Source organism: Budorcas taxicolor, chromosome 2 (assembly GCF_023091745.1).
Source record: "Budorcas taxicolor isolate Tak-1 chromosome 2, Takin1.1, whole genome shotgun sequence".
In the NCBI taxonomy this organism is placed as follows: Eukaryota; Metazoa; Chordata; class Mammalia; order Artiodactyla; family Bovidae; genus Budorcas; species Budorcas taxicolor.
The window spans coordinates 162,931,463-162,957,210 of record NC_068911.1 but is presented as its reverse complement, the minus strand read 5'-3'; the positions used below and the strand labels follow the sequence as shown (position 1 = coordinate 162,957,210).

The 25,748-nt window shown below is 44.0% G+C and overlaps 1 protein-coding gene across 1 annotated transcript; it reads right to left on the bottom strand.

Annotated features, from left to right (window-relative positions):
- Positions 1 to 1,745: 1,745 nt before the first annotated feature.
- On the bottom strand, positions 1,746 to 22,624 carry LOC128061236 (nuclear autoantigen Sp-100-like). The gene is made up of 8 exons (XM_052653531.1): positions 22,570 to 22,624; positions 12,528 to 12,690; positions 11,264 to 11,432; positions 9,078 to 9,152; positions 7,650 to 7,712; positions 4,847 to 4,996; positions 2,802 to 2,948; positions 1,746 to 1,909 (listed from the first exon to the last, which is right to left on the bottom strand). Exons 1-8 carry the CDS (start codon positions 22,599 to 22,601, stop codon positions 1,746 to 1,748), a joined length of 963 nt encoding a protein of 320 aa, XP_052509491.1. The 5' UTR covers positions 22,602 to 22,624.
- Between the last annotated feature and the right edge of the window lie 3,124 nt (positions 22,625 to 25,748).

Below are 25,748 nucleotides of genomic sequence, written 5' to 3'. Positions count from 1 at the left end.
AGCTATTTTGTTCATCTGAAGTTATAACGGTTTCTTTGCAATTTTCAGAATAGTCACAGGAGTAAATGCAGAGAATGGGCTCTGAAGGGTCACTGAACTATTGGCTGTGGAGTGTGCTCAGAGTAAATTGCACTAGAAAACTCTTGATGTCTGGAGCCCAGGGATGGCAGTCCTTACCCTCATCAGGGCCACTTCTCAGAGCTGAGCTCTGTGTTCCCCAGGGCGCCTCGTCCTCGCTGGACTCTAAAGAGTCTTCATTCAGTATCACTGCAGAATGGAGAAAATGTCCCTTGAAGTTCTCAGCGTGTGACAAAGGGACCAATATAGGAAAAAACCTGGGAAGCTCTGAAAACCAAGGCCTAGAATGTGCCTCGATCAGACCATCATCATCTGTCTTTCATATTCATATGATCTGCAGGCCTGCATTTTATCCCTATACATTGCCTGCCCCGAGAAAACTTTACTCCCAGGGGGCTTCACTGTTTTGTATTGGCCCTTTATCATCTTCTTCTTCTTTTAAATATTAAGCTGTGCTAGGTCTTCATTGCAGCTTGCAGAATCTTTAGGTGAGGTTTGCGAACTCTTAGCTGTGGCATGTGGGATCCAGCTCCCTGACCAGGGATTGAACCCAGTCCCCCTGCATTGGGACTGTGGAGTCTTAGCCACTGGACCATTAGGGAAGTCTCAGCCCTTCATCTTCTTATATCACAGTCTTTCTTTCTTCCCGGCCCATTATAGATTTGTTGTTGCTGTTTTGATATCTATGTCTGTATTTATTTTTAGCGTTGCTTCTCTTCCAGGGCAGTCTTGGAGAGACCAAGTCTGGTCTTGAAGAAGGTGGATCTCCCGCTTGGTTATTCCAGCCAGACGACTTAAACAGACTCCTCCCCCCCCCTTCCCCCCCCCGCCCCGCATCCACCCCCCTCCCGCCATCTAAAACTTGCAATGTTTACTTGACAAGAAATAAAAATTGTGGTTTTTGAGTCCTTGACTTCTTCAGGTTTATTTCAATAACTAGCCTAACTGATGAATACAAAAGCTAAATATGAACCATCTTAAATTAGAGCAAGTTTATATTTTACTTTGAAGGGTATAGCAAAGAATTAGAATGGGTCATTTAACACTGCTCCTTTACAACAGTGGTGAGATTTTATTTGCTCTTACCTCTTTGCCAAACCCTTTTCCTGGGTGTGGTTGTTTTTCTGAAATTCCTGGGCTCTATCTTAATCGGGGTATATTGGCTTTCCACGTGGCTCAGTAGTAAAGTATCCGCCTGCCAAGGAGGGCACTCGGGTTCGATCCCTCGGTCAGGAAGATCCCCTGGAGGAGGAAACGGCAACCCACTCCAATATTCTCGCCTAGGAAATCCCATGGACAGAGGAGCCTGCCAGGCTTCAATCCATCAGGTCTCAAAGAGTCAGACACAACTTAGTAACTAAACAACACGGTCTCTATCAAGTAACAGGAAGAAACAGTTATCTGTTCCCCAAAGTCTTATAATTTCTATGAAAACGTGCAAGGCAGATGGGCTTGCAATGGGAACAATTTTCTTTTTTTCATTAGGTTTTAGTTGTTTACAATGTTGTGATAGTTTCTGCTATACAGGGAAGTGAATCAGCTATATGTATACACATATCCTCTTCTTCTTGAACCTCCCTCCCCCCCTCCCACTATCCCACCCCTCTAGGTCACCACGAAGCACTGAGCTGAGTTCCCTTGCTATACAGCAGCTTCCCACCAGCTGTCTAGTTCACAGGCAGCAGGGTATCCATGTAGGTCTCCTGCAGATTCCTGCATCCCTGGTCTTGCTCTCCCCCTTCCTTACCAGCCGCCCTTCTTGGTGTTGGTGTGGAGGGTTCTGGGAACTCGTCTCCGTCACTGGATTCTGCAGAGTCCTCACTGCTGATCACTGCACAGAGGAACAAACCCCTTTAGGATCTCAGGGTGGAACCCACGCAGCAGGGAACTCCAGAATGAGAGCACCGGAGAGACCTAGAAGCTAAGTTAATTCAAGGCACATGGTCTGTGCTTGAATGTGGGTGAGCTGCAGGTAGCTCCCGGTCCTGCGTGAACAGTGAGGACGCTCCCCTCCCCCACCCTCCTTCTACCCCCCCCCCACCCACCCTAGATCTACCTCCGACCCCTCTACTCCATTCTACCTCTTTCCTTCATTCTAATGTTACCTCTTCACTTTCCTCCTGGCTTTGCCCATTTTCCCTACTTACACCTCTCTTTCTGAGCACTCTCTCTTCATGCCTCGCTCTGTCTTCATTTTTTTCCTTTTCCATCTCCTCTCATGAATATCTTGGCTCTCTGATCTTTCCTTTTTCTTTATCTTCTACCCCCCTACTTTCCTCTCTTACTTTGGAAATAGTCTCCTCATCATCAGTCTTCCCTGGTGGCTCAGACGGTAAAGCGTCTGTCTACAATGCGGGAGACCCGGGTTCGATTCCTGGGTTGGGAAAATCCCCTGGAGAAGGAAATGGTGATCTACTCCAGGACTATTGCCTGGAAAATCCCATGGACAGAGGAGCCTGGTAGTTTACAGCCCATGCGGTCGGGAAGAGTCGGACACCACTGAGCGACTTCACTTCCTGGTCATCAATACTTATAACCCACCATCTTCTGATATTTTTCTGGTCCCTGGGGAACCTCTTCCGCTAAACTCACAGCAGAGTGCTGTTTCCCTGCCCTTCCTTCCTCTGCCCAAGGCCACCTGGACTGGCTGGCTGGACCCTGATGCCCCAGCCTCTTGCCTGGTTCCCTTGATCCCATCTCCACATTCTTTCTGTCAGCCTTACCTATTATGTCAGACACCTGGTTATAGTCAGTCCTTGCTTGGGCTTGCAGTTGAACTTCTGAGTTAAAAAATGGCTTTTCCTTCTTTATATCCACTAGATGGACAGAACAGGAATTGATTTGTAGTCCGTGGTTGGATGGCTCTGCTCCTGGATCAAATTTTAATGAATGAAGAATTTTAATTTGTCTCCCCCCAAAGGAGTGAGCACCGTTCACTAGCATTAAGAAGTCTTCTCCCTGTAATCCCACTGCTGGGGGTGGGGGGATCCAACCCACCCTGCTCCTTCCTGCTGCTCACTCTCTCCCTTCCTGTGTGTGCACGTACGTGTGTGTTTTAAAACCTCATTTCAACATATTTATACTTACAGAAATATACTCATATCGCTTAATAGAATGCAATTTAACTTGGCCTATACCATCTGAACCAAAAAACTTGGTACATGGTTTGCTTAAAAAAGAAAGAAAACAAATTTGCAATCTGATTTATTTTTATCAATTACAAATGTGTATAAAAGATCCTCTATCAAATTCTGCTAAAACAAAGAGCATGAACCTTGACAAATTAAACTTTGCTTTGTATCTGAAAAATAGCACATATTGAACTGAAAAAGTTTGTAAAATTGGTGCAACAAAACATTGTTGTAATGTTTCAAGGCCAGTTCACAAAGTTCAATAACTGATGGACATTGACAGGGTGAGGTGATCCTCTGTGTACGTATGAAAATATAAAAGCTATCTGATCTAGTTAATATTACAGATAGATCCCAAATCTACTCAAACCAAGATTCAGATAATGTCTTAAATCTGAATAAACACTATCAGTCCAGTTCATCTGCTGAGATCAAAAAGGAAAGTCTACACAGTAGCTGTTTTTCTGATTTGTGCAAAAAAAGAAAATGAAGGTTCTTCCCCCAGCTTTTCAGTCTGGAGCTGAAACTACAAGAAAGGTGTTCCTTCCATTGTCTACGTTCCTGGGATGACATGGGATGACTCAAGCTTAAATCTGAACTAGCACTCATATACAAAAGAGTCCCTGAAGTTTAAGACCACTTGGTTAAAGCGTCTGCCTCCAATGCGGGAGACCTGGGTTCGATCCCTGGGTTGGGAAGATCCCCTGGAGAGGGAAATGGCAACCCACTCCAGTATTCTTGCCTGGAGAATCCCCTGGAGGGAGGAGCCTCGTAGGCTACAGCCATGGGGTCGCAAATAGTCGGACACGACTGAGCGACTTCACCTTCACCTTCACCTTAGACTTTAGAAGTGACTCTAGAGGAACAACGGAAGGGACAGGGAATCCACAGAACCTCTTCCCCAAACTGATTCCATGTCTTCCTTTGTTCCTTCCTCAGCTCTGGGCTTTGTGCTTTTGTCTTTCCTATCCTGGGGAGAATCTTATTTTTGTCTGAGGGGTTACAGGGCCATTTGGACCACTGAGAACACCTTATCTTTCTCAGTGGCGTTAGGAACAGCCCCTGCGCCTCCATTCTGATGACCGCCTCCTCAAACGGGACAGCGTCTCCCTTTCTCTCCTTCCTCTCTGCTTGGCCCACATTGCCCTTTACTCATCCTCTCTCTGCGGAGCTCTCTTTTGGTGCCTCCCCCATTTCTCCCCTATTTTTTTAGTATTGATTTTTCTTTGTATTTTTATTTATGCATGCTCTTTTCTCTACATTTTAAGTCAGTGTCCCACAGGGCCCAGCAGGGTCTAGAGTTGAGGCAAAGAAGGTGCCTAGAATGAGATGGTCCTCACACCTCATAGGAAAGGGTCTCCCTGCCTTATCTGAGGCCTGACCCTGCTGTCCTCTACCTAGTTGCTCAGCTGATCCACTCTCTATTATACTTCCTACCTTCTCCTATTCTTTGCTTCTTAATTATTGACATGACTGATGTATGCCTCTTCTATACCAATTTTGTCTTTCTATGTTTTCTTCATCTCAAGCATTCTAATCATCACCAAAGGCTTCACCTGTGCCATTGTCCAAAACACCAAGTCCCTCCACTTGCCTGTTCCCCTCCACACTCGTCAAACCCAGTCAGTCAGTCTTACCTGCTGGTTCAGACTCTTGGGCACATTGTCCATTTGCTTGTTGGCTTTCTAGAGCACCATTTTGATCGCTGGTTCTATCTTTCATCTTCGCATTCATCTGCTCTGTTTCACTGAGGTGATCCGAGAGTCCATTTTCATTTGGGGTCATACCTAAATCATGTTTTGATTCATCAAATTTTTTTTCCTCCCACATCCATCAGCATCCAACAGGAAGATATAAACCACTCTAAGCTTTTAAAGCAGAGGGAATTTAATCCAGGGATTGGCTACACAGCTGATGAAAGAGCACAGAAGACCAAGGGGAAGAATGTGACAACATAAAGAAGAGTCAACAGGAAGCTACGGGAGGGATAGAGGAGGTCACGGGCTGAGGTCACTGGGCAGGCAGAGGCTGGACCATGATTTGCCTGCTTTGTGGAAGGTGCAGTCAAGGCTGAGATGCGGCTGCTGCCAGAATTGCGGCTGGAGGCAGTGATGGAGAAACACCTGGCTGCTCCTTTACTCCCAGTCTCCTGCCAGGGTCTCCATGTTAGGAACCCAGCAGGGAGTCAGCAGCAAGGGGAGCTGACAAACAAGTCCGCAGGGGCCAGTGGCCAGAGACAGAGGGCCGAGCAGAGCAGGGGAGGGGAAGGACTGAATCCTGGGCAAACCACCCAGGACCAGCACACACGCCCTTCCTCCATGGCAACCATCTCTGGTCCTCACTGATTCCATCAACCCCTCCCACTCTGTTCCTGCCGGCCTCAATAATGTATGAACACATAGATGTAATTTTTCAGTGCAATTTGACTTTTTCATTTAGTGCTACTTTTGTAAACAAATTAATTAATGTAAAATGTGATTTTAAATTATTTCCCAAAGTTTTAATATAGACTGTGGGCCCTGGTGCCTATTCTGTGCCACATCCTCAGGACTGGGAGCCTCCCCTGGGGGTGGGGGGGGGATGTGAGACACAGCCCTCCTCTCACCTGGGCATGTCAACCCTTCTTGTTGGGTAAGACTCTTGGACACACCTATTGGTGACTTGCTGTGTATCAGTTGGGTCCTAGGTTGAAGTTTTTCTCTTTATATTCCTTACTCCCCATCATCAAGATGCTCTGGGATTTCATTTCCTGGCAGGATTGCCCCTAGACCACACTTTGCGTTTTAGAAGACTTCATTGCTTCCTCCCTCCACACCCTATACCCATACACACACACACACACACACACACACACACACACCCACAATCCCTTCTCTTCTGCTCATTACTTGTCACAATTCCATCCACTCGCCCCTTCTAGTCCCACCAGCTGGACTAGTAGATGAACAGCTAAGAGTATGGATTCATGCAGGTTGTGTTTTTTTATATTCTTAAATGTTAACTTTTTGTATAAATGTCACTTTGTAATAAATGTATAACTTTTTAATAAATGTATAACTATGCTTTCAGTAATCACTTGAAAAGTTTTTTTTTCTTTTATAAAAATGTAATAATAACTTAGAACATCCTTCCTTAAATAATCTATCCCAACTGGAAGCTATATAATAAGGGCTTTCCACAGTGTGAGAAGTTCCCTGAGACTCTTCTACATGACTAATTTTCAAAGGAAACTCATGGAAGAAAGATATGAAATTTATTATAGTCTAGTGTGCTCTATGGGTGGGGAGACTGTGCCTTTCAAGGTATCTTTCTGGGTCAGGAGTAGGTGATGCTTTTATCACTGGAATTGTCACTGGAATGCTTAAAAGCTTGGTCTTTGGCACCAGACACAATGATGATGATTAAATGTAGTAATAATAACAAATGCATGGACACACTGATGCAGCCTCAGGCAAGCTTGTATGACGTAACTTGCTTAAAATCCATCACCCTCTGAAGTAGCTACTATTACAGACAGTGAAACTGAGGAACAACGAGTGACTACTACCCCAATATCTCGAAGCAGAATCTGAAGCCAGCCCGCGCGGCCCTTGAATTCCCGCTGGGACACCGCACACAGCAGTGCTCGATTCTGATTCTCAGCTGGGTTAACGCACAAATAACCGAACTCTCTAAGCTGGTTCTTTCTTGTCTGAAAACTAAGGATGTTATATACTTCATTTTGGGATTTTTGAGACAGTTAAATAAACTATCGTCTGTATCACTATTTGGAATATTGTGACTGATCTGAAAAACAAAATCATATGATTAACATCATAAATTGATATTAATCTTCTTAGTTTAGTATCATTATTAACAGTGTTATGGATTAATGGAGGTCAAGTGTTGTAAACAGTGGTTACTGGTTGTTAAAATACCAAAACGTTTTTCTCAGAGGCCTGTCTGGTGTTTGGAGGGCAGCTCCTGGTCTCTGTCCCAGGTATGATGGGAGAGGGTTTGCATGGGAGTCATGTGGTGTCCATGGTCCATGTGAGGGACTAGCAGGGGAAGAACTCTTCCCCCCAAGGATCACCCATCACCTGCTTCTCCCTCCCCTCGCCCCGTCACTCTGGTTGTCACACTGGCCTCTGACATCAAAGCACTGAGGTCATTGCCAGACCAAGCAGGACAGAGCAGAACACTGCAAAGCCAGGTGACTAGGCCAAATGTCCAGGCCCAGAGCCTTCAGGGATTGGCAGCAAGTGTGTTTAAGGAATGGAAGGAGTGACCCTCCCAGGCAACTCAGAGAACTAAGACTCTGTTGTCTAAATCGTTGGAGAAAATGCAGATACAAAGACTGACAATTCCGCGCAGTCAGTAACACAAAGAAGCAGGCTCCATAGCACATCCCCAAACGGGACATGACAGCGAAAGAGCACACAACAGTCTCCAGGAACAGACCATCACGAGACAAGGGGACTGCCTGGGAAGAGGTCGGGCCGGAATGAAAGTCTCCGCCAGTTCCTAGGGGGCAGAAAGGAAAAGTTTATTTCAGAAACTGGAGTATTAGCTATGCTATTCTTCCCTTATCCCTTTTTAGCCTTGATAAAGATGAAGTTGAAGATTGGTGGCTCAGACAGTAAAGCATCTGCCTGCAACGTGGGAGGCCTGGGTTTGATCCCTGGGTCGGGAAGATCCCCTGGAGAGGGAAATGGCAACCCACTCCAGTACTCTTGCCTAGAAAATTCCATGGGCTGAGGAGCCTGGTAGGCTACAGTCTATGGGGTTGCAAAGAGTCTGACATGACTGAGTGACTTCACTTTCTTTCTTTTTCTTTCTTCTCCAGATGTCTAGATGGAGACCATCTGGACCATCTGGGAAATTCCAGCCAGCAGGCGTGTCAGGTCCCAGAGACTGGGATCAGCTTCACCTCTGGTTGAAAGTGCCTCAGACAGGCCATCTCCTCATGTGACCTCCGCCAGCCATTCAGTGACCAGCAGTGGTTTATCTTGACGCCTACAGCCAGAGTGACCCTGCCTTGGTCCCCAGAGCTATCCGTGACTGGTGAGCTTCCTGCAAAGTCCTGGAGCCTCCTCCCCACCCTCTCTTCCTCCACTCCCTCCCTGTACACGACTTGTTTAATCTGTTCTGTTCGCCTCTCCATGAGGATTCAATGTCCCATTCTCCTCCACTTCCCCCAGCCCTTGTATTCTTTTTTCCTGTATCTTTCCATCTTTATGTATTTCCCTATCTCCCAGGTCGAACTAGTGGTAAAAAAATAAAAAACAAGAAAACCCACTGGCCAGTGCAGGAGACATGAGACCTGGGTTCAATCCTTGGATCGAGAAGATCCCCTGGGGTAGGAAATAGCTGCCTATTTATTCTCCCCTTTCTCTCAAACACCCACATCCACTCCTCCACATCTCTACCACTTCCTTGCCTCTGAATCTATATGACTGCCTTTTTCCTTGAATATTCTGCTCTTGAACAACCTCGCCCACATTTAAATCAGTCCTTTCTTCTGCCAGCATGAAGGGCCTTCTCTTTGACATTGACCTTGGGCCCATAGTGCTTAGCCCATCACACCTTCACATTGATCTTCTCCTATAGGATTCTTTCTAAATCACAATGACTTCCAGGCAGTCCTTCTGTTTAAATCTGGCTACCGACACCCTGGGTTCCTCTTTCTTTGTCTTGGTATCTGGGGCAACAGCCTCTTGTCACAGCTAGTCCTCGAGGACTCAGCCTCTGGATAGATGCTCATACAAACACCCCTTCCTGCCTTCTCCGTGGTCCTTCAACATTTCTTCCCTGATTCCCAACCTTTGCTCAGGACTCAGGCCTCCACCTCCCCTTCTCCTGTTCCTCTTTGCGCTTGGTCTCAATTACCTTGCTCAAGGCTCAGTTGGATGGCAGGCCTCTTCTGTCCGTTGCTTTCTTCATAATTAATTTTCTCTTGGATCACTGAAGAGAGGGAGAGAGAAGATAGTTAGAGATCTCCACTAGAGACCAGGAACATCATCTCAGAATTGCACATCTAGAAATTTCCTTTCTTGGGTCGCTCAGAGATTAGTGGATCCCAACCTTCATGATAAAGTTCCCCCATCATCCTTGGATAGAAAAAAGAAAGCTCAGCAAGGGAGCAATTATGTTCTCTGCACAGAAATGAGCCACTTGAATGTAAGGATAAAAGAGTTGTGGGAACATCCTGAGGCTGTCGGTCATATATAATAAACGTCACACCATGAGGACGACACATGTTTACATAACTAAGGGGAGTGAAATGTGTGTATTGAACTGTTCAAACTGCAAGAAAGAAACAGATTTCCTCTGGAAAAGGGCCAGGATCCTAGAGAGATCTGTGTGTATAAAAGAGAAAGCCCAAAAGCTTTACACATGGTGCTAGATGAGAGGAAAGTTGGGTTCATTGGGTCCTGGGGGATGAGTAGATTGCAAACAGACAAACCAGAAGATGTGGGAGGAACTCTAGACACCTCCCTGGGGTGCCCCAGATCCCAGGACACAAGAAGGACACTCTGAAGCTGCAAGCAGGGAATGCCTGTTACAGCACTGCAGGACGTCCCCATGACTCCTGGACCAGGGACCCGTGAGACTGCTAACAAGAACCAGGACGCCAGCCCAGAGCCCCTGCATGTAGAAGATGAAAAGTGAAAGTGAAGTCGCTCAGTCTTTGCAACCCCATGGACTGTAGCCTACCAGGTTTCTCAGTCCATGGGATTTTCTAGGCAAGAATATTGGAGTGGGTTGCCATTTCCTTCTTCAGGAGCTCTTCCTGTCCCAGGGATTGAACCCGGCTCTCTCGCATTGTAGGCAGATGCTTTAACCGTCTGAGCCAGGTGACCTGGCAAATGTTGGAAGAAGGAAGTAAACCAGGGATCCTAGAGGGTAGGTCTCTGCTGTGAATCTGGGGAAGGGAAGGGACGCCTGGGCTGCCCCAGGGCTGATGGCAGGGGCTCCTCCTGGGGCAATGCCTATCTCTACTGTCACATTGCTTACCTTTAGATTTAAGACCTTTGAAGATCTTTCTTCAAACACGCCCCTCTTGAGTCAGCTCCCACAGCCTGCTTCTCGCTCTGAGTGACCACTCGACCATGTCCTTTTCCAGAAACTCTAGAACCCTTCTCACTCTGCGCCTGTTCCCATAGCACCGTCTCTCCTTGGCTCAGAGCATCATTTTTCCTGTGAAATCTCTATCACTCTTGGGAAGTCTTATTTGAGACCAAATTTTTCGTGTGAAGTCAAAACAAAAATTCTTGGAAGGACATCTTCCTTACATAGTACCAGGTATAAGCAGTGCTTTCTCAGGAAAAAGTGGTGAACCAAAGTTTTAGTTTTGTGTAGCATCAAAACCAGACTGGTAGAGCAGTAGGTGTGGTGGTATTTAAGCAATGTTTGTTTTACCCCTTTGTGGAGAAAGTTAAATAAAACCATTTCTCCTTAAGGGCAAATTTGAACTTGAGTTAACGTTCAGTTAAGTACTTTGAAAATCTGATGAAGGTGAACTCTTGTCTGTGTTCCTAGGCCAATCCTGGGTTTAAGGTTAAAAAAATGACATGTGACTGGTAAGTTGTGTGTAGACTGGATGGGACTCTCTATGGACTATTCTTGGGTCTTCCTTCAGAGCGGCGACTCTTGTCTCTCATGGGGTCCCTGAAAGTTATGACTATAGAGTTGCTGAATTTCTGATGCTCATAGACACGGTGCTGCTACTCCAGGATTGGTCCTGCACAGCTAAGCTTGAACTGGGTAGTAGTCAACTGTGTGGACTGCTGTGTAGACCACTGCTGGCCTGTCATTTGTCCTTCTGTCTAAATAGGATGGCACTGTGGCTCTGGTCCTCCTGTGAGTCCAAGTGCCTAGCTAAGCAGACCTCCAGGTGGGTGTTGTACCATAGCCATTATAACATGAGCTCTGAGAAGACAGGGTATGCGTGTTTTTCTACCTGTTATATCCCCACTGCTCAGCACTAATTATGGCATGTGATGGGAGCTCATTATATATTTGTGGACCAAAATTAACCTTGAACATCAAAAGGCAGATAATAAGATAATTACCATTTTCGAAGCTTTTATAAATGTGATTTAAATCAGGATATTCCTGCATGTTGACCTCACTGAACAAAGCTTCCAGAAGCGATGGGTTAAATGTCTTCTCCAGCTCACTGAGAACATTGTACACCACTCTCGGTACAGGGACCAGGTTTCTACAAGAATCTTGACAGTCCTTAAAAGCATTGAATGGGAAAAATAGAAATACAGACTTCCACATTACAAGAGAGCCCTAGAAAGAGATTTCAAGTTAATGTACTCCAGTTTCCATAAATAGGTATCTTTTCACATAAAGGTTTAGAATTTCTGTATATTTCTATGGCTACTAAGTGAAACAATAAATCCTCTCTTCTTAAAACAATCCACTTGTGAATCTGATCTCCTCACCCCCATATACATTATATGTAAGAAGGCCCAATTCTGAAGACTAAAAGTGGGTTCAAAGCTAATGGATACATAGCTCTCTAAGAGCCTGGGCAACTCTTTGAGGAATGGACATGGCAGGGGATGAGCCACTATTCTGTTGACTGGACAGCTCCTGCCCCTGCACCAATCCTGACTTGGCCTGGAAGAGCTCAAGGAAGCCAGGGGACACTGCTCCATTTTGTGAACTTGGCCACAGGGAAAGCATATTTGTAGGTCAAACTGAAGACTTGCATCTCTGTAACTCCAGAAACACCTATTGCTAAAATTAACACAAATTCCAAGACTCAAAAATACCAGAAAAAAAGAAAACTGAAAACTGTTGGAGAAAGAATAGCCTGCATCTACTCCCAAATTTGCTCTAACACGACATTGTCTCAGGGGGTTTTAATGTTTTCAGAGCTAACTATTTAAATTGATATTCATTGAAAAGAGATGCTCTGTCAATTATGATTTTTATCAAATCAATAAATTAAATTTATTCATCAGTTCATTGACATTAATTTGATTTATGCTGTATTGTGTGCATTCCTACAAGGTAGTAAATATCTACAGAGAACACCCACTTCAGATCCAGCCCATCTCCAGTGTTATTCACCCTGACTCCTGTGTTCACTACGAGTACCACCCCTTCAGTTAGAGACAGGACTGCCTCCAGTGATGCCTGTTTCTGCTCCTCTTCCCTTGCTGCCTTTTAGGATCACTTGCATCACTACTTGGAAATGTCCTCCTCTCACTGGAGACTCTTCAGATGGCTAGTGATACCCTGATATTTGGGTCCAGGATGTGAAAGTTAACCTAGTTTCAGGCCAGTTTACCAGATTGTGATGTAATAAACTTCACTTACTTCATACATTTTACTGGTGATGAGTTCGTTGTCACGGAGGCCTTCAAAGAAAGGAAATGTCTTTTTTATCGCACTTGAAATCTGCACCTTGTGTCTTTTGAAGTGCCTGAATACAGTCTCAAAGAAGAGCCTGTTGTCTATGTTCTGATTTTCTGAGGACATCCTAGGGAGGAAGGATACCATTTGAAAATAGTCATCCAGATTATGAGATGCTTATGGAACCTGTAAGATTTTGCATATAAAGGACAGGTTGCAAAGAACAAACACATGTAAGATAACTCGTCCTGAGCAGAGATCAGTTATATATATATCACATACCTGGCACAGTATCCTAATAAATTAAAAAAAAAAAAATTGTAACAAAACCCAAATAGAGTAAACAAAAAAATGAAAAACAATGAAATAAAAATTTAACCTTGAAAATGCTTCTTTATTAACTAAGAGAAAATCAACCACAGAAAAATAGAAAAGAGTATCTCCTCTCTGCATATAGCTGTTAAGAGAAACACCATCCTACAGATGACCAACTGGCCCATGAAAGGCTGCTCAACATCGCTAATTATTAGAGAAATGCAAATCAAAACTATAATGAGGTACCTCCTTACACTGGTCAGGGTGGCCACTGTTAAAAAAAAGTCTACAAATAACAAATGCTGAAGAGAAAAGGTAAACTTTCTACACTGTTGGTGGGAATGTAAATTGGTGCAACCACTATGGAAAACAACATGGAGGTTTCTTAAAAAACTAAAAACAGAGTTGTCACATGATCCAGCAATCCCACTCCTGGTCATACCCAGACATAACCACAACTCAAAAAGATACATGCACCCCATGTGCACAGCAGCACTATTCACAGCAGCCAAGGTATGGAAAAATCCTGGATGTCCATCGCCAGAGGGATAAAGAAGATGTGGTGCTTATATACAGTGGAATACGACTCAGTCATGAAAAGAATGGCCTAAGGCCATTTGCAGCAGCATGGGTGGACTTAGAGATGATCATATTAAATGAAGTAGGAAGAGAAAGACACGCATCATACGATATCACTACGATCATATTAGATGAAGTAGGAAGAGAAAGACAAGCATCATATCATATCACTTAGATCATATTAAATGAAGTAGGAAGAGAAAGACAAGCATCATGTGATATCACCTATATGTAAAATCTAAAATATGGCATAAATGAACTTATTTACAAAACAGAAGCAGATTCACAGACATAGAAAACAGACTTGTAGTTGCCAAGGGGAAGGAGGGTTGGGGGAAGGATTGACTGAGAGGTTTGGATTAGCAGATGCCAACTGTTATGTATAGAATGGATAAACAAAAAGGTCCTACTGTATAGCACATGGAACTGTATTCAATATCCTGTGATAAATCATAATAGAAAAGAATAAAGAATATATATATATATATATATATATATATGTAATGGAATCATGACCACAACATTGTAAATAAACTATTCCTCAATTAAGAAATTTTTTAAATTATAAAAAAAGAGAAATTTCATCCTGTGTTATAAACTGGTTCATAAATGATAAGATGTTTTGATAATAATATAATAAGGTATAAATTGGGAATTTCACAAGAATATCAATCATTTCTCCTGGGACTTCTGCTGCTGCTGCTGCTAAGTCACTTCAGTCGTGTCCGACTCTGTGTGACCCCATAGACGGGAGCCCACCAGGCTCTCCCGTCCCTGGGATTCTACTATGCGCTAATATAAATTTCTCTGTACTATTGTTATATGAATTGAATGGTTTTAGACATCTCAATTTTATTTATTTATCTATTTAATTTTCTGAATGTTGAGTTTTATTTATTTATTTTTAATTTTTATTTTTACTTTATTTTACTTTACAATACTGTATTGGTTTTGCCATACCTTGACATGAATCCACCGCGGGTGTACATGTGTTCCCAAACACTAACCCCCCTCCCAGCTCCCTCCCCATAACATCTCTCTGGGTCATCCCCGTGCACCAGCCCCAAGCATCCTGTACCCTGCATCGGACATAGACTGGCGATTTGTTTCTTACATGATAGTATACATGTTTCAATGCCATTCTCCCAAATCATCCCACCCTCTCCCTCTCCCTCTGAGTCCAAAAGTCCGCTCTACACATCTGTGTCTCTTTCGCTGTCTCGCATACAGGGTCATCATTGCCATCTTTCTAAATTCCATATATATGTGTTAGTATACTGTATTGGTGTTTTTCTTTCTGGCTTACTTCACTCTGTATAATCAGCACCAGTTTCATCCATCTCATTAGAACTGGTTCAAATGTATTCTTTTTAATGGATGAGTAATACTCCATCGTGTATATGTACCACAGCTTTCTTATCCATTCATCTGCTGATGGACATCTAGGTTGTTTCCATGTCCTGGCTATTATAAACAGTGCTGCGATGAACATTGGGGTACATGTGTCTCTTTCAATTCTGGTTTCCCTGGTGTGTATGCCCAGCAGTGGGATTGCTGGGTCATAAGGCAGTTCTATTTGCAATTTTGTAAGGAATCTCCACACTGTTCTCCATAGTGGCTGTACTAGTTTGCATTCCCACCAACAGTGTAGGAGGGTTCCCTTTTCTCCACACCCTCTCCAGCATTTATTGCTTGTAGACTTTTGGATCGCAGACATTCTGACTGCTGTGAAGTGGTACCTCATTGTGGTTTTGATTTGCATTTCTCTAATAATGGATGATGTTGAGCATCTTTTCATGTGTTTGTTAGCCATCTGTATAGACATCTCAATTTTAAAAATAGCAGTTCTTTCCTTCAAAACTTAATTTTAAACCTGAGTCTATAATGTGGTTCTTAGTTGTTATAGAGGTCTGATATTTATTTTTAATTAACATTTCACATTTTTAAATGTTATGAAGAACCATTTTAAATGTTAGCTTTCTTACTCAAATCAAAAGAGAATTATTGTCACTTACTAGTACCCAAAATCATCAGGGAAAAGTAATGTCACATTACTGTGTTGAATTTTTCATGAGAAAATTTCTACTTAAAGATCTCAGATTGAAGAGAAACACTTATCCTCTTTTTTATTAAGCCCCCACTAAAATGTCAATGAAGGGGTTGGATTCACAATGTCAAGGAGAATGGCAGGAGGCAATGAGCAGATGAGAGATTTCTACCAGAATCTGTAAGATGGAAAGTGGCCAGAGGATTGCTAATCACTGTTGAAGGTGGAGTATGCTCCCAGAGGTCAGGAAAGCAGCCAGTATGTCCTGCAGAACCCTGGAGGGCAGTGGACATCACAAGGGAGACATGGTGTGGAAAACTGATGTGTTATTTGAAAAATGAGGAAGAGAACAGCACATCCTATACCTCTCAGCTTGCATCCTGAGCACTTGTACCCAGACAGCCTCTCAGAGGGAAATAGCACTGTCCTTTCTGTCCCCATATGTTAAATTTATCTGTTACTTGACTTCATATACATGAAAATAATACATCACATGTGCTTTGTGTCTGACTTCGGCTCATCATTCATATTGTTGGATGAATAGAAGTTTGTTCCTCTTATTGCTGAGAATATTTTATTGTGTGGCTCTAGCACAATCTGTTTATTCACTTTCCTTCTGAAAGACATTTTGAGTTGATTCCAGTCTGGAACTAGAATGAATAAAGCTGCTGTTCTATAAAGCTACTGTACAGATCTTTTGGTGACAAGTTGTTTTCATTTTTTTTGGGTCAATGATTAGGAGTGAAATGGTTGGGTCATTTTGTAAGAGTATGTTTAATCATTAAAAAAAAAACTACCAAACTGTTTTTTAAATGTCTGTTAGAAATGGCCTTTTTAATTTAGACATCCTAGTATGTGTGATGTGGTATCTCATTTCAGTATTAATTTCTATTTAAAATGACTAATAGTGTTGAGCACATATTCATATGGTTAGCAAATCATTGGCAATTTATACATCTTCCTTTGTGGAGTGGCAAAGCCTTTGGCCCATTATCCATTTATATTACTGGATGTCTTCCACTTATTCATGTATAGGAATTTGTTATAAGTTATGGGTAGAAATGTTTCAGCTGATCTATGTATTGCGAACATTTTCTCCCAAGTTTGTGGCTTGAATTTCATTCTCTTAACCATGTCTTCTGATGCAGATAAAGTTTTGATTTTTATGATCCAGTCTATCTGTGTGTGTGTGTGTGTGTGTGTGTGTGTGTGTGTGTGGTTAGTAACTTACTTGCACTATCTAAGAAATCTCTGCCTACCTCAAGTTAACAAAAATTCAGAAAGCAATTTACAGCATAAGCATGGGTCTGTTTCTGGATTTTTTCTATTCTAGACTGTTTCTAGATTTCTATTCTATATCATTGACCTGTATGAGGATCAAGAAGCAACAGTTAGAATTGGACGTGGAACAATGGATTGGTTCCAAATTGGGAAAGGAGTACATCCAGGCTGTATATTGTCACCCTGCTTATTTAACTTATATGCAGAATACATCATGTGAAATCCTGGGCTGGATGAAGCACAAGCTGGACTTGAGAATTCTGGGAGAAAACTCAGTAACTTCAGATATGCAGATGACACTACCCTTATGGCAGAAAACAAAGAGGAACTAAAGAGCCTCTTGATGAGGGTGAAAGAGGAGAATGAAAAAGCTAGCTTAAAATTCAACATTCAAAAAACAAAGATCATGGCATCTGGTCCCATCACTTCACGGCAAATAGATGGGGAAACATGGAAACAGTGGCAGACTTTATATTTTGGGGGCTCCAAAATCACTGCAGATGGTGACTACAGCCATGAAATTAAAAGATGCTTGCTCCTTGGAAGAAAAACTATGATCAACGTAGACAGCATATTAAAAAGCAGAGACATTACTTTGCAGGCAAAAGTCTGTACAGTCAAAGCTATGATTTTTCCAGTAGTCATATATAGATGTGAGAGTTGGAGCATCAAGAAGGCTGACCACTGAAGAAATGATGCTTTTGAACTGTGGTGTTGGAGAAGACTCTCGAGTCCTTGGGCCTGCAAGGAGATCAAACCAGTCAATCCTAAAGGAAATCAGTGCTAAATATTCATTGGAAGGACTCACGCTGAAGCTCTAATACTTTGGCCACCTGATGCAAAGAGCCGACTCACAGGAAAATACTCTGATGATGGGAAAGACTGAAGGCAAAAGAAGAAGGGGGCAGTAGAGAATGAAATGGTTAGATAGCATTACCGACTCAATGGACAGGATGAATTTGAGCAAACTCTGGAAGACAGTGAAGGATAGAGGAGCTTGGCATGCTGAAACCCATGGGGTCACAGAGAACTGGACACCACCTGGCGACAGAACAGCAATAGCTATAAAATAGGTAACTCGCGAGGATATAATCCACAGCAGCATAGTGACCACAGATAACAATACTGTATTGCATATTTGACAGTTGCTAGGAGAGTAGAACTTAAAAGTTCCCATCACAATAAAAAATTTTGTGACTAAGCATAGTAGTGAGTATTAACTAGACTTATTGTGATGATCATTTTGCAATATATACAAATGTATACAAAATATTCAGTCTTTATGTTGTACACCTGGAACTAATATAATAATATATGTTAATTTTACCTCAACTAAAAATGAAGTTAAAGATCTTGAGAGGGGAAGATTAGATTATTCCGGATTATTTAGATGAGCCCAGAATATTCACAGGAATCTTTATAAGGATAAGAAGAGGGCAGAAAAGTTAGTCAGAAGATTTGGTGACGCTGTGTTGCTGGATTTGAAGATGGAAGAAGGAGCTCTGAGCCAACGAATGCAGGGAGCCTCTAGAAGCTAAAAAAGGCAGGAAAAAGAGTCCCTCCTAGAGTCTGAGGTAGAGCCACATAATTATAAAGGTGAAAAATCTCTAATATTCTTAATATTTAAGTGAATAAAAATGAAAAGTACTTTAGAGCATATACAATATAGTCTTTCATTAAAAATGAGAACACAAATTATATATTTAGGAAAATGAATTATATATGTAAATCCATAGAAGATCTTAAAGTTATACCCACAACTCTAAAAGGATTGGAGTTGAAAGCTTCAATAACTGTTCTCTGTATCTATGTGTTTGTTTTTGTTTGATTTGGTTTGTTCATTTGTTTTGTGTTTTTTTCATGTTTTTTTTAATATCCCACATATGAATGAAATCATACGGTGTTTGTGTTTCTCCATCTGACTTGTTTCACTTGGCATAACATGCTCAAAGTCCATCCATGTTGTCATGGATGGCAAAGTTTTGTCCTTTTATGACTGAATAGTATTCCATTGTATATGTATGATACATCTTCATGCGTTTATTTATTAATGGGAACTTGGTTGGTTTCATATCTTGACTGTTGTAAATAATGCTTCAGTGAACATATGATGTGGTTAATATTACTTTTAAAATGTATTTTTTAATTTTTCAGATAAATAAGTGCATTTGGAATAGCTGGACTATATGATAATTCAATTCTTAATTTTTTAAGGAGTCTTAATACTGTTTTCCATAGTGACTGCACCAGTTTATATTCTTATCAACAGTATAGTGTTCCCTTTTATCTATATCCTCTCTACTCTTGTTATTTCTTGCCTTTTCAATAACAGTCACTCTAACAGGTGTGAGTCGATATCTCATTGTAGTTTTGATTTGCATTTCCCCAATGATTAGTGATTTTGAACATTTTTGTGTGTATGTCTGTTGGTGATCTTTATGCCCTCTTTGGAAAAAAATATCTATTTAGTTTTCTGGCCAATTTCTAATCAGGTTGTTTTTGTTGTATGATTGTATGAGTTCTTTATGCATTTCACCCCTTATTAGATATATGATTTGCAAATATTTTCTCCATTTGACAGACTCACTTTCATTTTGTTGATGGCTTCCTTGCTGTGCAGAAACTTTTTAGTTTGATATAGCCCCATTTGTTTATTTTTGCTTTTGTTTCCCTTGCCTGAGGGAACATATCCAGAAAGGTAATGTTAAAACCAATGTCAAAAAGTGTACTGCCTCTTTTGTCCTAGAAGTTGCACGCTTTCTGGTCTTGCATTCAAGTCTTTAACCCACTTTGGTTTTTGTGTATGGTGTGAGATTGTGGAATTTATTCCAGGAATGCAAGAATGGTTCAATATCCACAAATCAATCCAAGTGATACATCATATTAACAAAATGAGAGATAAAAAAGCATATGATTATCTGAATAGACACAGAGAAGCATTTGAGAAGACAACATCCAATTATGACAAAAATTATCAATAAAATGTGTATAAAAGGAATCTTCCTCAACATAATAAAGGCTATGCATGTCAAAGCCACAGCTAATATATTCAAAGGTGAAAAACTGAAAGCTAGCCCTCTAAGATTAGGAACGAGACAAGGATGCCCCCTCTTGCGGCTCTTACTCAACGTAGTATTGGAAATCATAGCTAGATTGATTAAGTAAGAAAAGGAGACAAAAGTCCTCCAAATTGGAAAGGAAGAAGTAAAACCATCACTATTTGCATATGACATAGTTTTATATATAGGAAATCCTAAAGACATCACCAAAAAATGACTGGAAATAAGCAAATACAGTAAAGTTGCAGGGCATAAAATCAATATACAAAAATCTGTTGTATTTCTGTACACTAACAATGAGCTAGTAGAAAGAGAAATTAAGAAAACAATCCCATTTGTATCCAACAAAAACAGCGAAATAGCTGGGAATAAAGGTAACAAAAGGGGTAGAAGACCTGTACACTGAAAACGATAAGACATTGCTGAAAGTGAAGACAGACAGATATTTTGTGTTTGATTACCTAAGGTAATCCACAGATTTCAGTGCAATCCCTATCAAAATCCCAATCACATTTTTTATAGAAACAGAACAAAAATCCTAAACTTCATGTGGAACCACAGAAGATCCAGAAGAGTCAAAGTAATCCTGAGAAAAAGAGCAAAGCTGGAGATATTACAAGCCCTGATTTCAAATCTATTGCAAAGCCATAGTAATCAGACCAGCAGAAAAACAGACGCATATATCAATGGCATAGAATTGAGAAGCCAGAAATAAACCCACACATATATGGACAACTAAGACTATGCCAAAGCCTTTGACTGTGTGGATCACAATAAACTGTGGAAAATTCTGAAACAGATGGGAATACCAGACCACCTGACCTGCCTCTTGAGAAACCTGTATGCAGGTCAGGAAGCAACAGTTAGACCTGGACATGGAACAATAGACTGGTTCCAAATAGGAAAAGGAGTACGTCACTGTCACTCTGCTTATTTAACTTCTATGCAGAGTACATCATGAGAAACGCTGGGCTGGAAGAATCAAAAGCTGGGATCAAGATTGCCGGGAGAAATATCAATAACCTCAGATATGCAGATGACACCACCCTTATGGCAGAAAGTGAAGAAGAACTAAAAAGCCTCTTGATGAAAGTGAAAGAAGAGAGTGAAAAAGTTGGCTTAAAGCTCAACATTCAGAAAACGAAGATCATGGCATCTGGTCCCATCACTTCATGGCAAATAGATGGGGAAACAGTGGAAACAGTGGACAGTGTCAACAGTGTCAGACTTTATTTTTTTGGGCTCCAAGATCACTGCAGATGGTGATTGCAGCCATGAAATTAAAAGACGCTTACTCCTTGGAAGGAAAGTTATGACCAACCTAGGTAGCATATTAAAAAGCAGAGATACTACTTTGCCAACAAAGGTCCGTCTAGTCAAGGCTATGGTTTTTCCACTGGTCATGTATGGATGTGAGAGTTGGACTGTGAAGAAAGCTGAGCACCGAAGAATTGATGCTTTTGAACTGCGGCGTTGGAGAAGACTCTTGAGAGTCCCTTGGACTGTAAGGAGATCCAACCAGTCCATCCTAAAGGAGATCAGTCCTGGGTGTTTACTGGAAGGACTGATGTTGAAGCTGAAACTCTAGTACTTTGGCCACCTCATGTGAAGAGTTGACTCATTGGGAAAGACCCTGCTGCTGGGAGGGACTGGGGGCAGGAGGAGAAGGGGACGACAGAGGATGAGATGGCTGGATGGCATCACCGACTCAATGGACATGAGTTTGGGTGGACTCTGGGAGTTGGTGATGGACAGGGAGGCCTGGAGTACTGCGATTCATGGAGTCGCAAAGAGTCGGACATGACTGAGCAACTGAACTGAACTGAACTTGCAATAAAGGATCAAAGAACATATAGTGGAGGAAGTATAGCTGCTATAATAAATAGTGTTGGGAAAACTGGACAGACACATTCAAAAGAATGTGTCTTGAATGAGACTTTCCCCCTCTATATTCTTCCCATATTGTTTGAAACTTTATGAATCAGAATGTACAATGTATTTCTTTTGTATTAAAGGAACAGAAAATTAAATAGATGAAGCAATGTTATTTCTGAACTGATTACTAAAGATAGGATTTTCCTTGTAGAGGAAACCTAGTCCAGAACAGAATATCAAAGCAAAAATGAAAACACTCAGCTTGGGCTAGCCTTGTGCAGTCTTGCGTATTTCTCTTCCTTTTACTTTCTTTGCTCAAGATTGCTGGAGGACGATCCCAGGCCCCCAGTCAGAGGTGGGAATAGCATCAAAGCTGACGGAGACCCCCATCCACAGGACAGGCATGGGACCACACCATCCAGGGCCTCAAAATAAGTCAGGGGTTTACCCTGAATTTTGTGTTTTCTAAACTACCTTCTTTGAAATGACCTATGTCAAGGTAGAGATGACCTGAGAGAAACAAGAGTGCTACAGGGTCACAAGAAAATAAAATCTTCCTGCAAAAGCTCATAAAGGACAAAGGTGCCCTCAGGCAGACGGGCCAGCGGAGCCGTAGCTGCAAAACAAGCAGTCATGTGTGTTGTGGCAGCAGGACTCAACCAGCAGGTGCCCTGCTGCAGTTTGAAATCCCATCTCCTCGTCACACATTCCTGTCCACCCTTATATGGCAGGCAGGCGAAGGTTCCCCTACACCATGTGGAAAGCAAAGGTTCAGTGCAGAGTCCAAAGACAGCACTGAACAGCAGTGTGGCCACAGGGAAAGGCAGAAGGAAGAGGGAGAAAGACTGACCTGGTGCTGAGCTGTCTGCCCTCTCCAGCCATTTTCCCGCCCAGCCTGGCCTGGGCCTGGGCTTGGCCTCCGATTCTTCCGGGGTCCGGAGAGGCCGCCAGAGCCCTGAGCGCCGAGCAGGAAGTCAGCTCTGGGTCTCATCCAGGGCTAGCGGCTCCACCCATGGAGGGGAAAACAGAAGTGAAAGTACTTGTCAGTGAGCTGCGCTGGGCAGACACCGGCTTCCTCCCTCCACCCGCAGCTCCCTGGTGCTTCCAGCCATCAAGACATGTGGTCCCAGGGATGCAAGACAAGGAGTGACACTCAGGGCCTGGAGGGCCAAGGGAGCGGCCAGGTCAGCCCCCAGGGGTCCAGCTGTTTGTGCAAAGGCAGCAATGATATCTGCGTGACCCCAGCTGTCTGCAGGCTTCTGCCTTCTCAGGGCAGTTCACTTTAGTATGGGGTCAAGGGCAAACTCAGGTGTACCCCTTCCCCTTTGCTGAGATGGTTGTCAGGGGAAGAGGGAAAGACAGAGACTTCAGATCCTCTCTCCAGCCTGTGAGAGAGCCGGGACCAACCGAGTCAGGTCCCAGCATCCAGCCAGAGGGCTGGTGAAGCGGAAATCCCCTAGAGCGATGTTTCTGCTTGGCGGCCCCTAAGTGTGACTTCCTCCAGCTTTGAGTAGAGTTCTGACCCAGCGACATTTGAAGATGAAGGGAAGGGTTTCCACTTTCTCTCTCACTTCCATTGTTTCTTTCCCCCAAAGGTACCAAAAGCACAGTGGTCAGGACAGAGCCCAGGACTCCAATGAGGACTTCTTTACCAGTGGGCAGGGTCTCAGGGGTACCCGGTCCTGCACACATGTGGACCCCTCTCTCGCCCCCCTCACTCCAGCGGGTAGCAGGGCTACTGACCTGAGCCTTGTCTGGGCAGGACTGCCCTCTGCCCCTGACTTCATGGGGCACGGGGTCCACACAAGGCTGGCACAGACCACACCTGCCCTGTTTAGGGTCCCTTCTCTCTCTCCTCTCTGTTCCTGGGTGGCTGGTGGACCAGGTCAGTGCTGTGCTGTGTGTTGACATAAATGTGCCAATTTTTCTGTTGTCTGTTTAGGACCTTCAAGGTGAACACCTGGAGTTAGAGACCACCTAGCAGAGGCTGGGCACACAATACGCAGGAGAGACACTCCTGAGCTGGGGCTGCTCCTGGCCCCTGGAGGAGACCTTCCTGCGGGTCAGAGAAAGCTGGGCCCACACCACACCCATGAGAGCAGTGGGGTGGGGGGTCTGAAGCACCCCAAGGCCTCTGTGGAGAAAGCAGTTTCTTTGATCCAGGAAATAACGTCAGATGCACTCAGGTTTGGGAAAGGACAGGTGGCAGGTTGGTCCTATGATGAACCATAATGGAAAACTACAGAGAATGTGTATCTGCAACTGCATCAGTCTGCTGTAAAGTAGAAATTAACACATTGAACATCACCTGTACCTTCAATTAGAAAAGAAGGAGGAGGAGGTTGAACTCCTCCTACAGACCCTGATGGAATGACTGAAGGAAATAAGGAGATGCCTGGGGCATGTTCCGTGGATGTGAGGAGCTTTGAAGCAGGAGCCTTTCTGCTATCACAGGAGGAGCCCAGTTATCAGGCCTGGAAGCCCACAGAGCGAGAGGCCCCGCTTGAGGAGCGACCACGGGGCACAGGATCTGCCAGGGCAACGGGCTTCACAAGCTTCCAGGAGCAGCTTCTGTTCAGACTTGAGTAGTGGGGGTGGTCTCCACACTGGGAGAGCCCCGTGGGGACCCGAGGCCTGTCCCTGAGATGAGACAGTGGGATCTGGGATTTGAACCTGCAGGGCAGGAGGAAGCAGCAGCCACTGTGGCCCCTGGGGCCAGAGGATCAAGACGGCTGGCTCCTCCGTGGGAGCTGAAGTGAAGGGAGGCGTGCACCTAGGACCCATGGTTATGCTCAGGCTGGCTCCAGGGTCCCCTTCCAGGGCAGCACCTCAGTCAGTGGGGCTCACCTGGACCCCCTGCTCCTCCGCACTCCTGGGAGACTCTGGTTGGGGGTGGGTGGAAGGGGTGAGTCTGCTCCTTGTTGGGTCTTGCTGGGCTCATCCTGCCTGCAGAGGCTGGGGCTCTGTCAGCTCCTTCAAGGTCAAGTGCACTGGGCCAGGGGCTGGGGCAGTGAGGGGGAGTAGGGTGTGAGTGCTTGGAGCTGTGTGATGCTGTGTGGATGAGCCCGATTCTGAGGTTCAGTTTAGGGGTTTCTTTTTCTGCCACATGCTAAACCACAGTACCAAGCCCAATCCAGCTTTTACCACCAAGAAAGCTGATATTTTGATCGCCATCCATCTCACCTTTTTGCCTGAGGGTCGATTTCGAACACGTGGGGAGGGTTTATACTCAGAATTTGGGGTTCTTCTCTATGACTTTCCCAGGATTTCCCCCTCTCTTCCCAGAAAGCCTGGCTGCCCTGGGCTTCCTCCCTGGCTCTGCTGACCAGAGAGAAGGTGGGCTTCCCACCAGAGTTTCAGCCGCTTCACGCAGAACTGGGGCAGCTCTCAGAGCTGAGTAATGATAAACAGGAAACATTCTGTCCTGGCTGCTTCGGCCGAGTTTCAACTTCCCTCCTCCATCAACCTGCTTCTGTACACTTTCCAGAAGCCCTGGTGGCTGTTCTTGCCTACTGTCCTCATGGGAACGTCCTCCCACCCAGTTTCCAAGAGAGAGGTGGAGAATTTTGTTCTCTCTTCCAGACAACAGGGTTGGTGCCCTGGGGTCCACACTGAGAGGTTCGGGCTGAGGGGTTGTGCCCAAGTGACCCAGACCCCAAAAGCACCAGGTCCTCCTGCAGAGCCTGGGGACACAGCCACGCTCCACCCAGGTAAGACCACAGCCAGGCTCCTGTGCAGCCAGCATCCCACATCTGCATGCAGGTTAATGGAACGGACAGAGGTGACAGGCTTAGTGGCCATCCTTGCCCTTGGCTGTCCAAGGGGGTGGAGTGGATGCTCTCAGCCTTAATCTCCAAAGCACAGGCAGTGGAATCACGGTCAACCTGCTCTGTTTGATTCCAGGAATGTGCCCCTCACTCCCAGTCTCTGCAGCCTCTCTGACTGGCCTGGGACCACCCCATTCCTCCCCTTAGACATCAGACTCCACTAGTGGTCCCTGAGTTGGGTTCCACCGGTCAGCTGCGTTAT

What these genes read in the sequence shown, in the direction of transcription:
- LOC128061236 (XM_052653531.1), bottom strand. Translation starts at nt 22,601, where the DNA reads ATGGCTGGAGAGGGCAGACAGCTCAGCACCAG. An exon ending in GGCAGACAGCTCAGCACCAG is followed by an intron (nt 12,691 to 22,569) that starts GTCAGTCTTTCT and finishes CTTCCTCCCTAG; the next exon opens with GATGTCCTCAGAAAATCAGA. An exon ending in TTATAAAAGCTTCGAAAATG is followed by an intron (nt 9,153 to 11,263) that starts GTAATTATCTTA and finishes CCCTCTCTTCAG; the next exon opens with TGATCCAAGAGAAAATTAAT.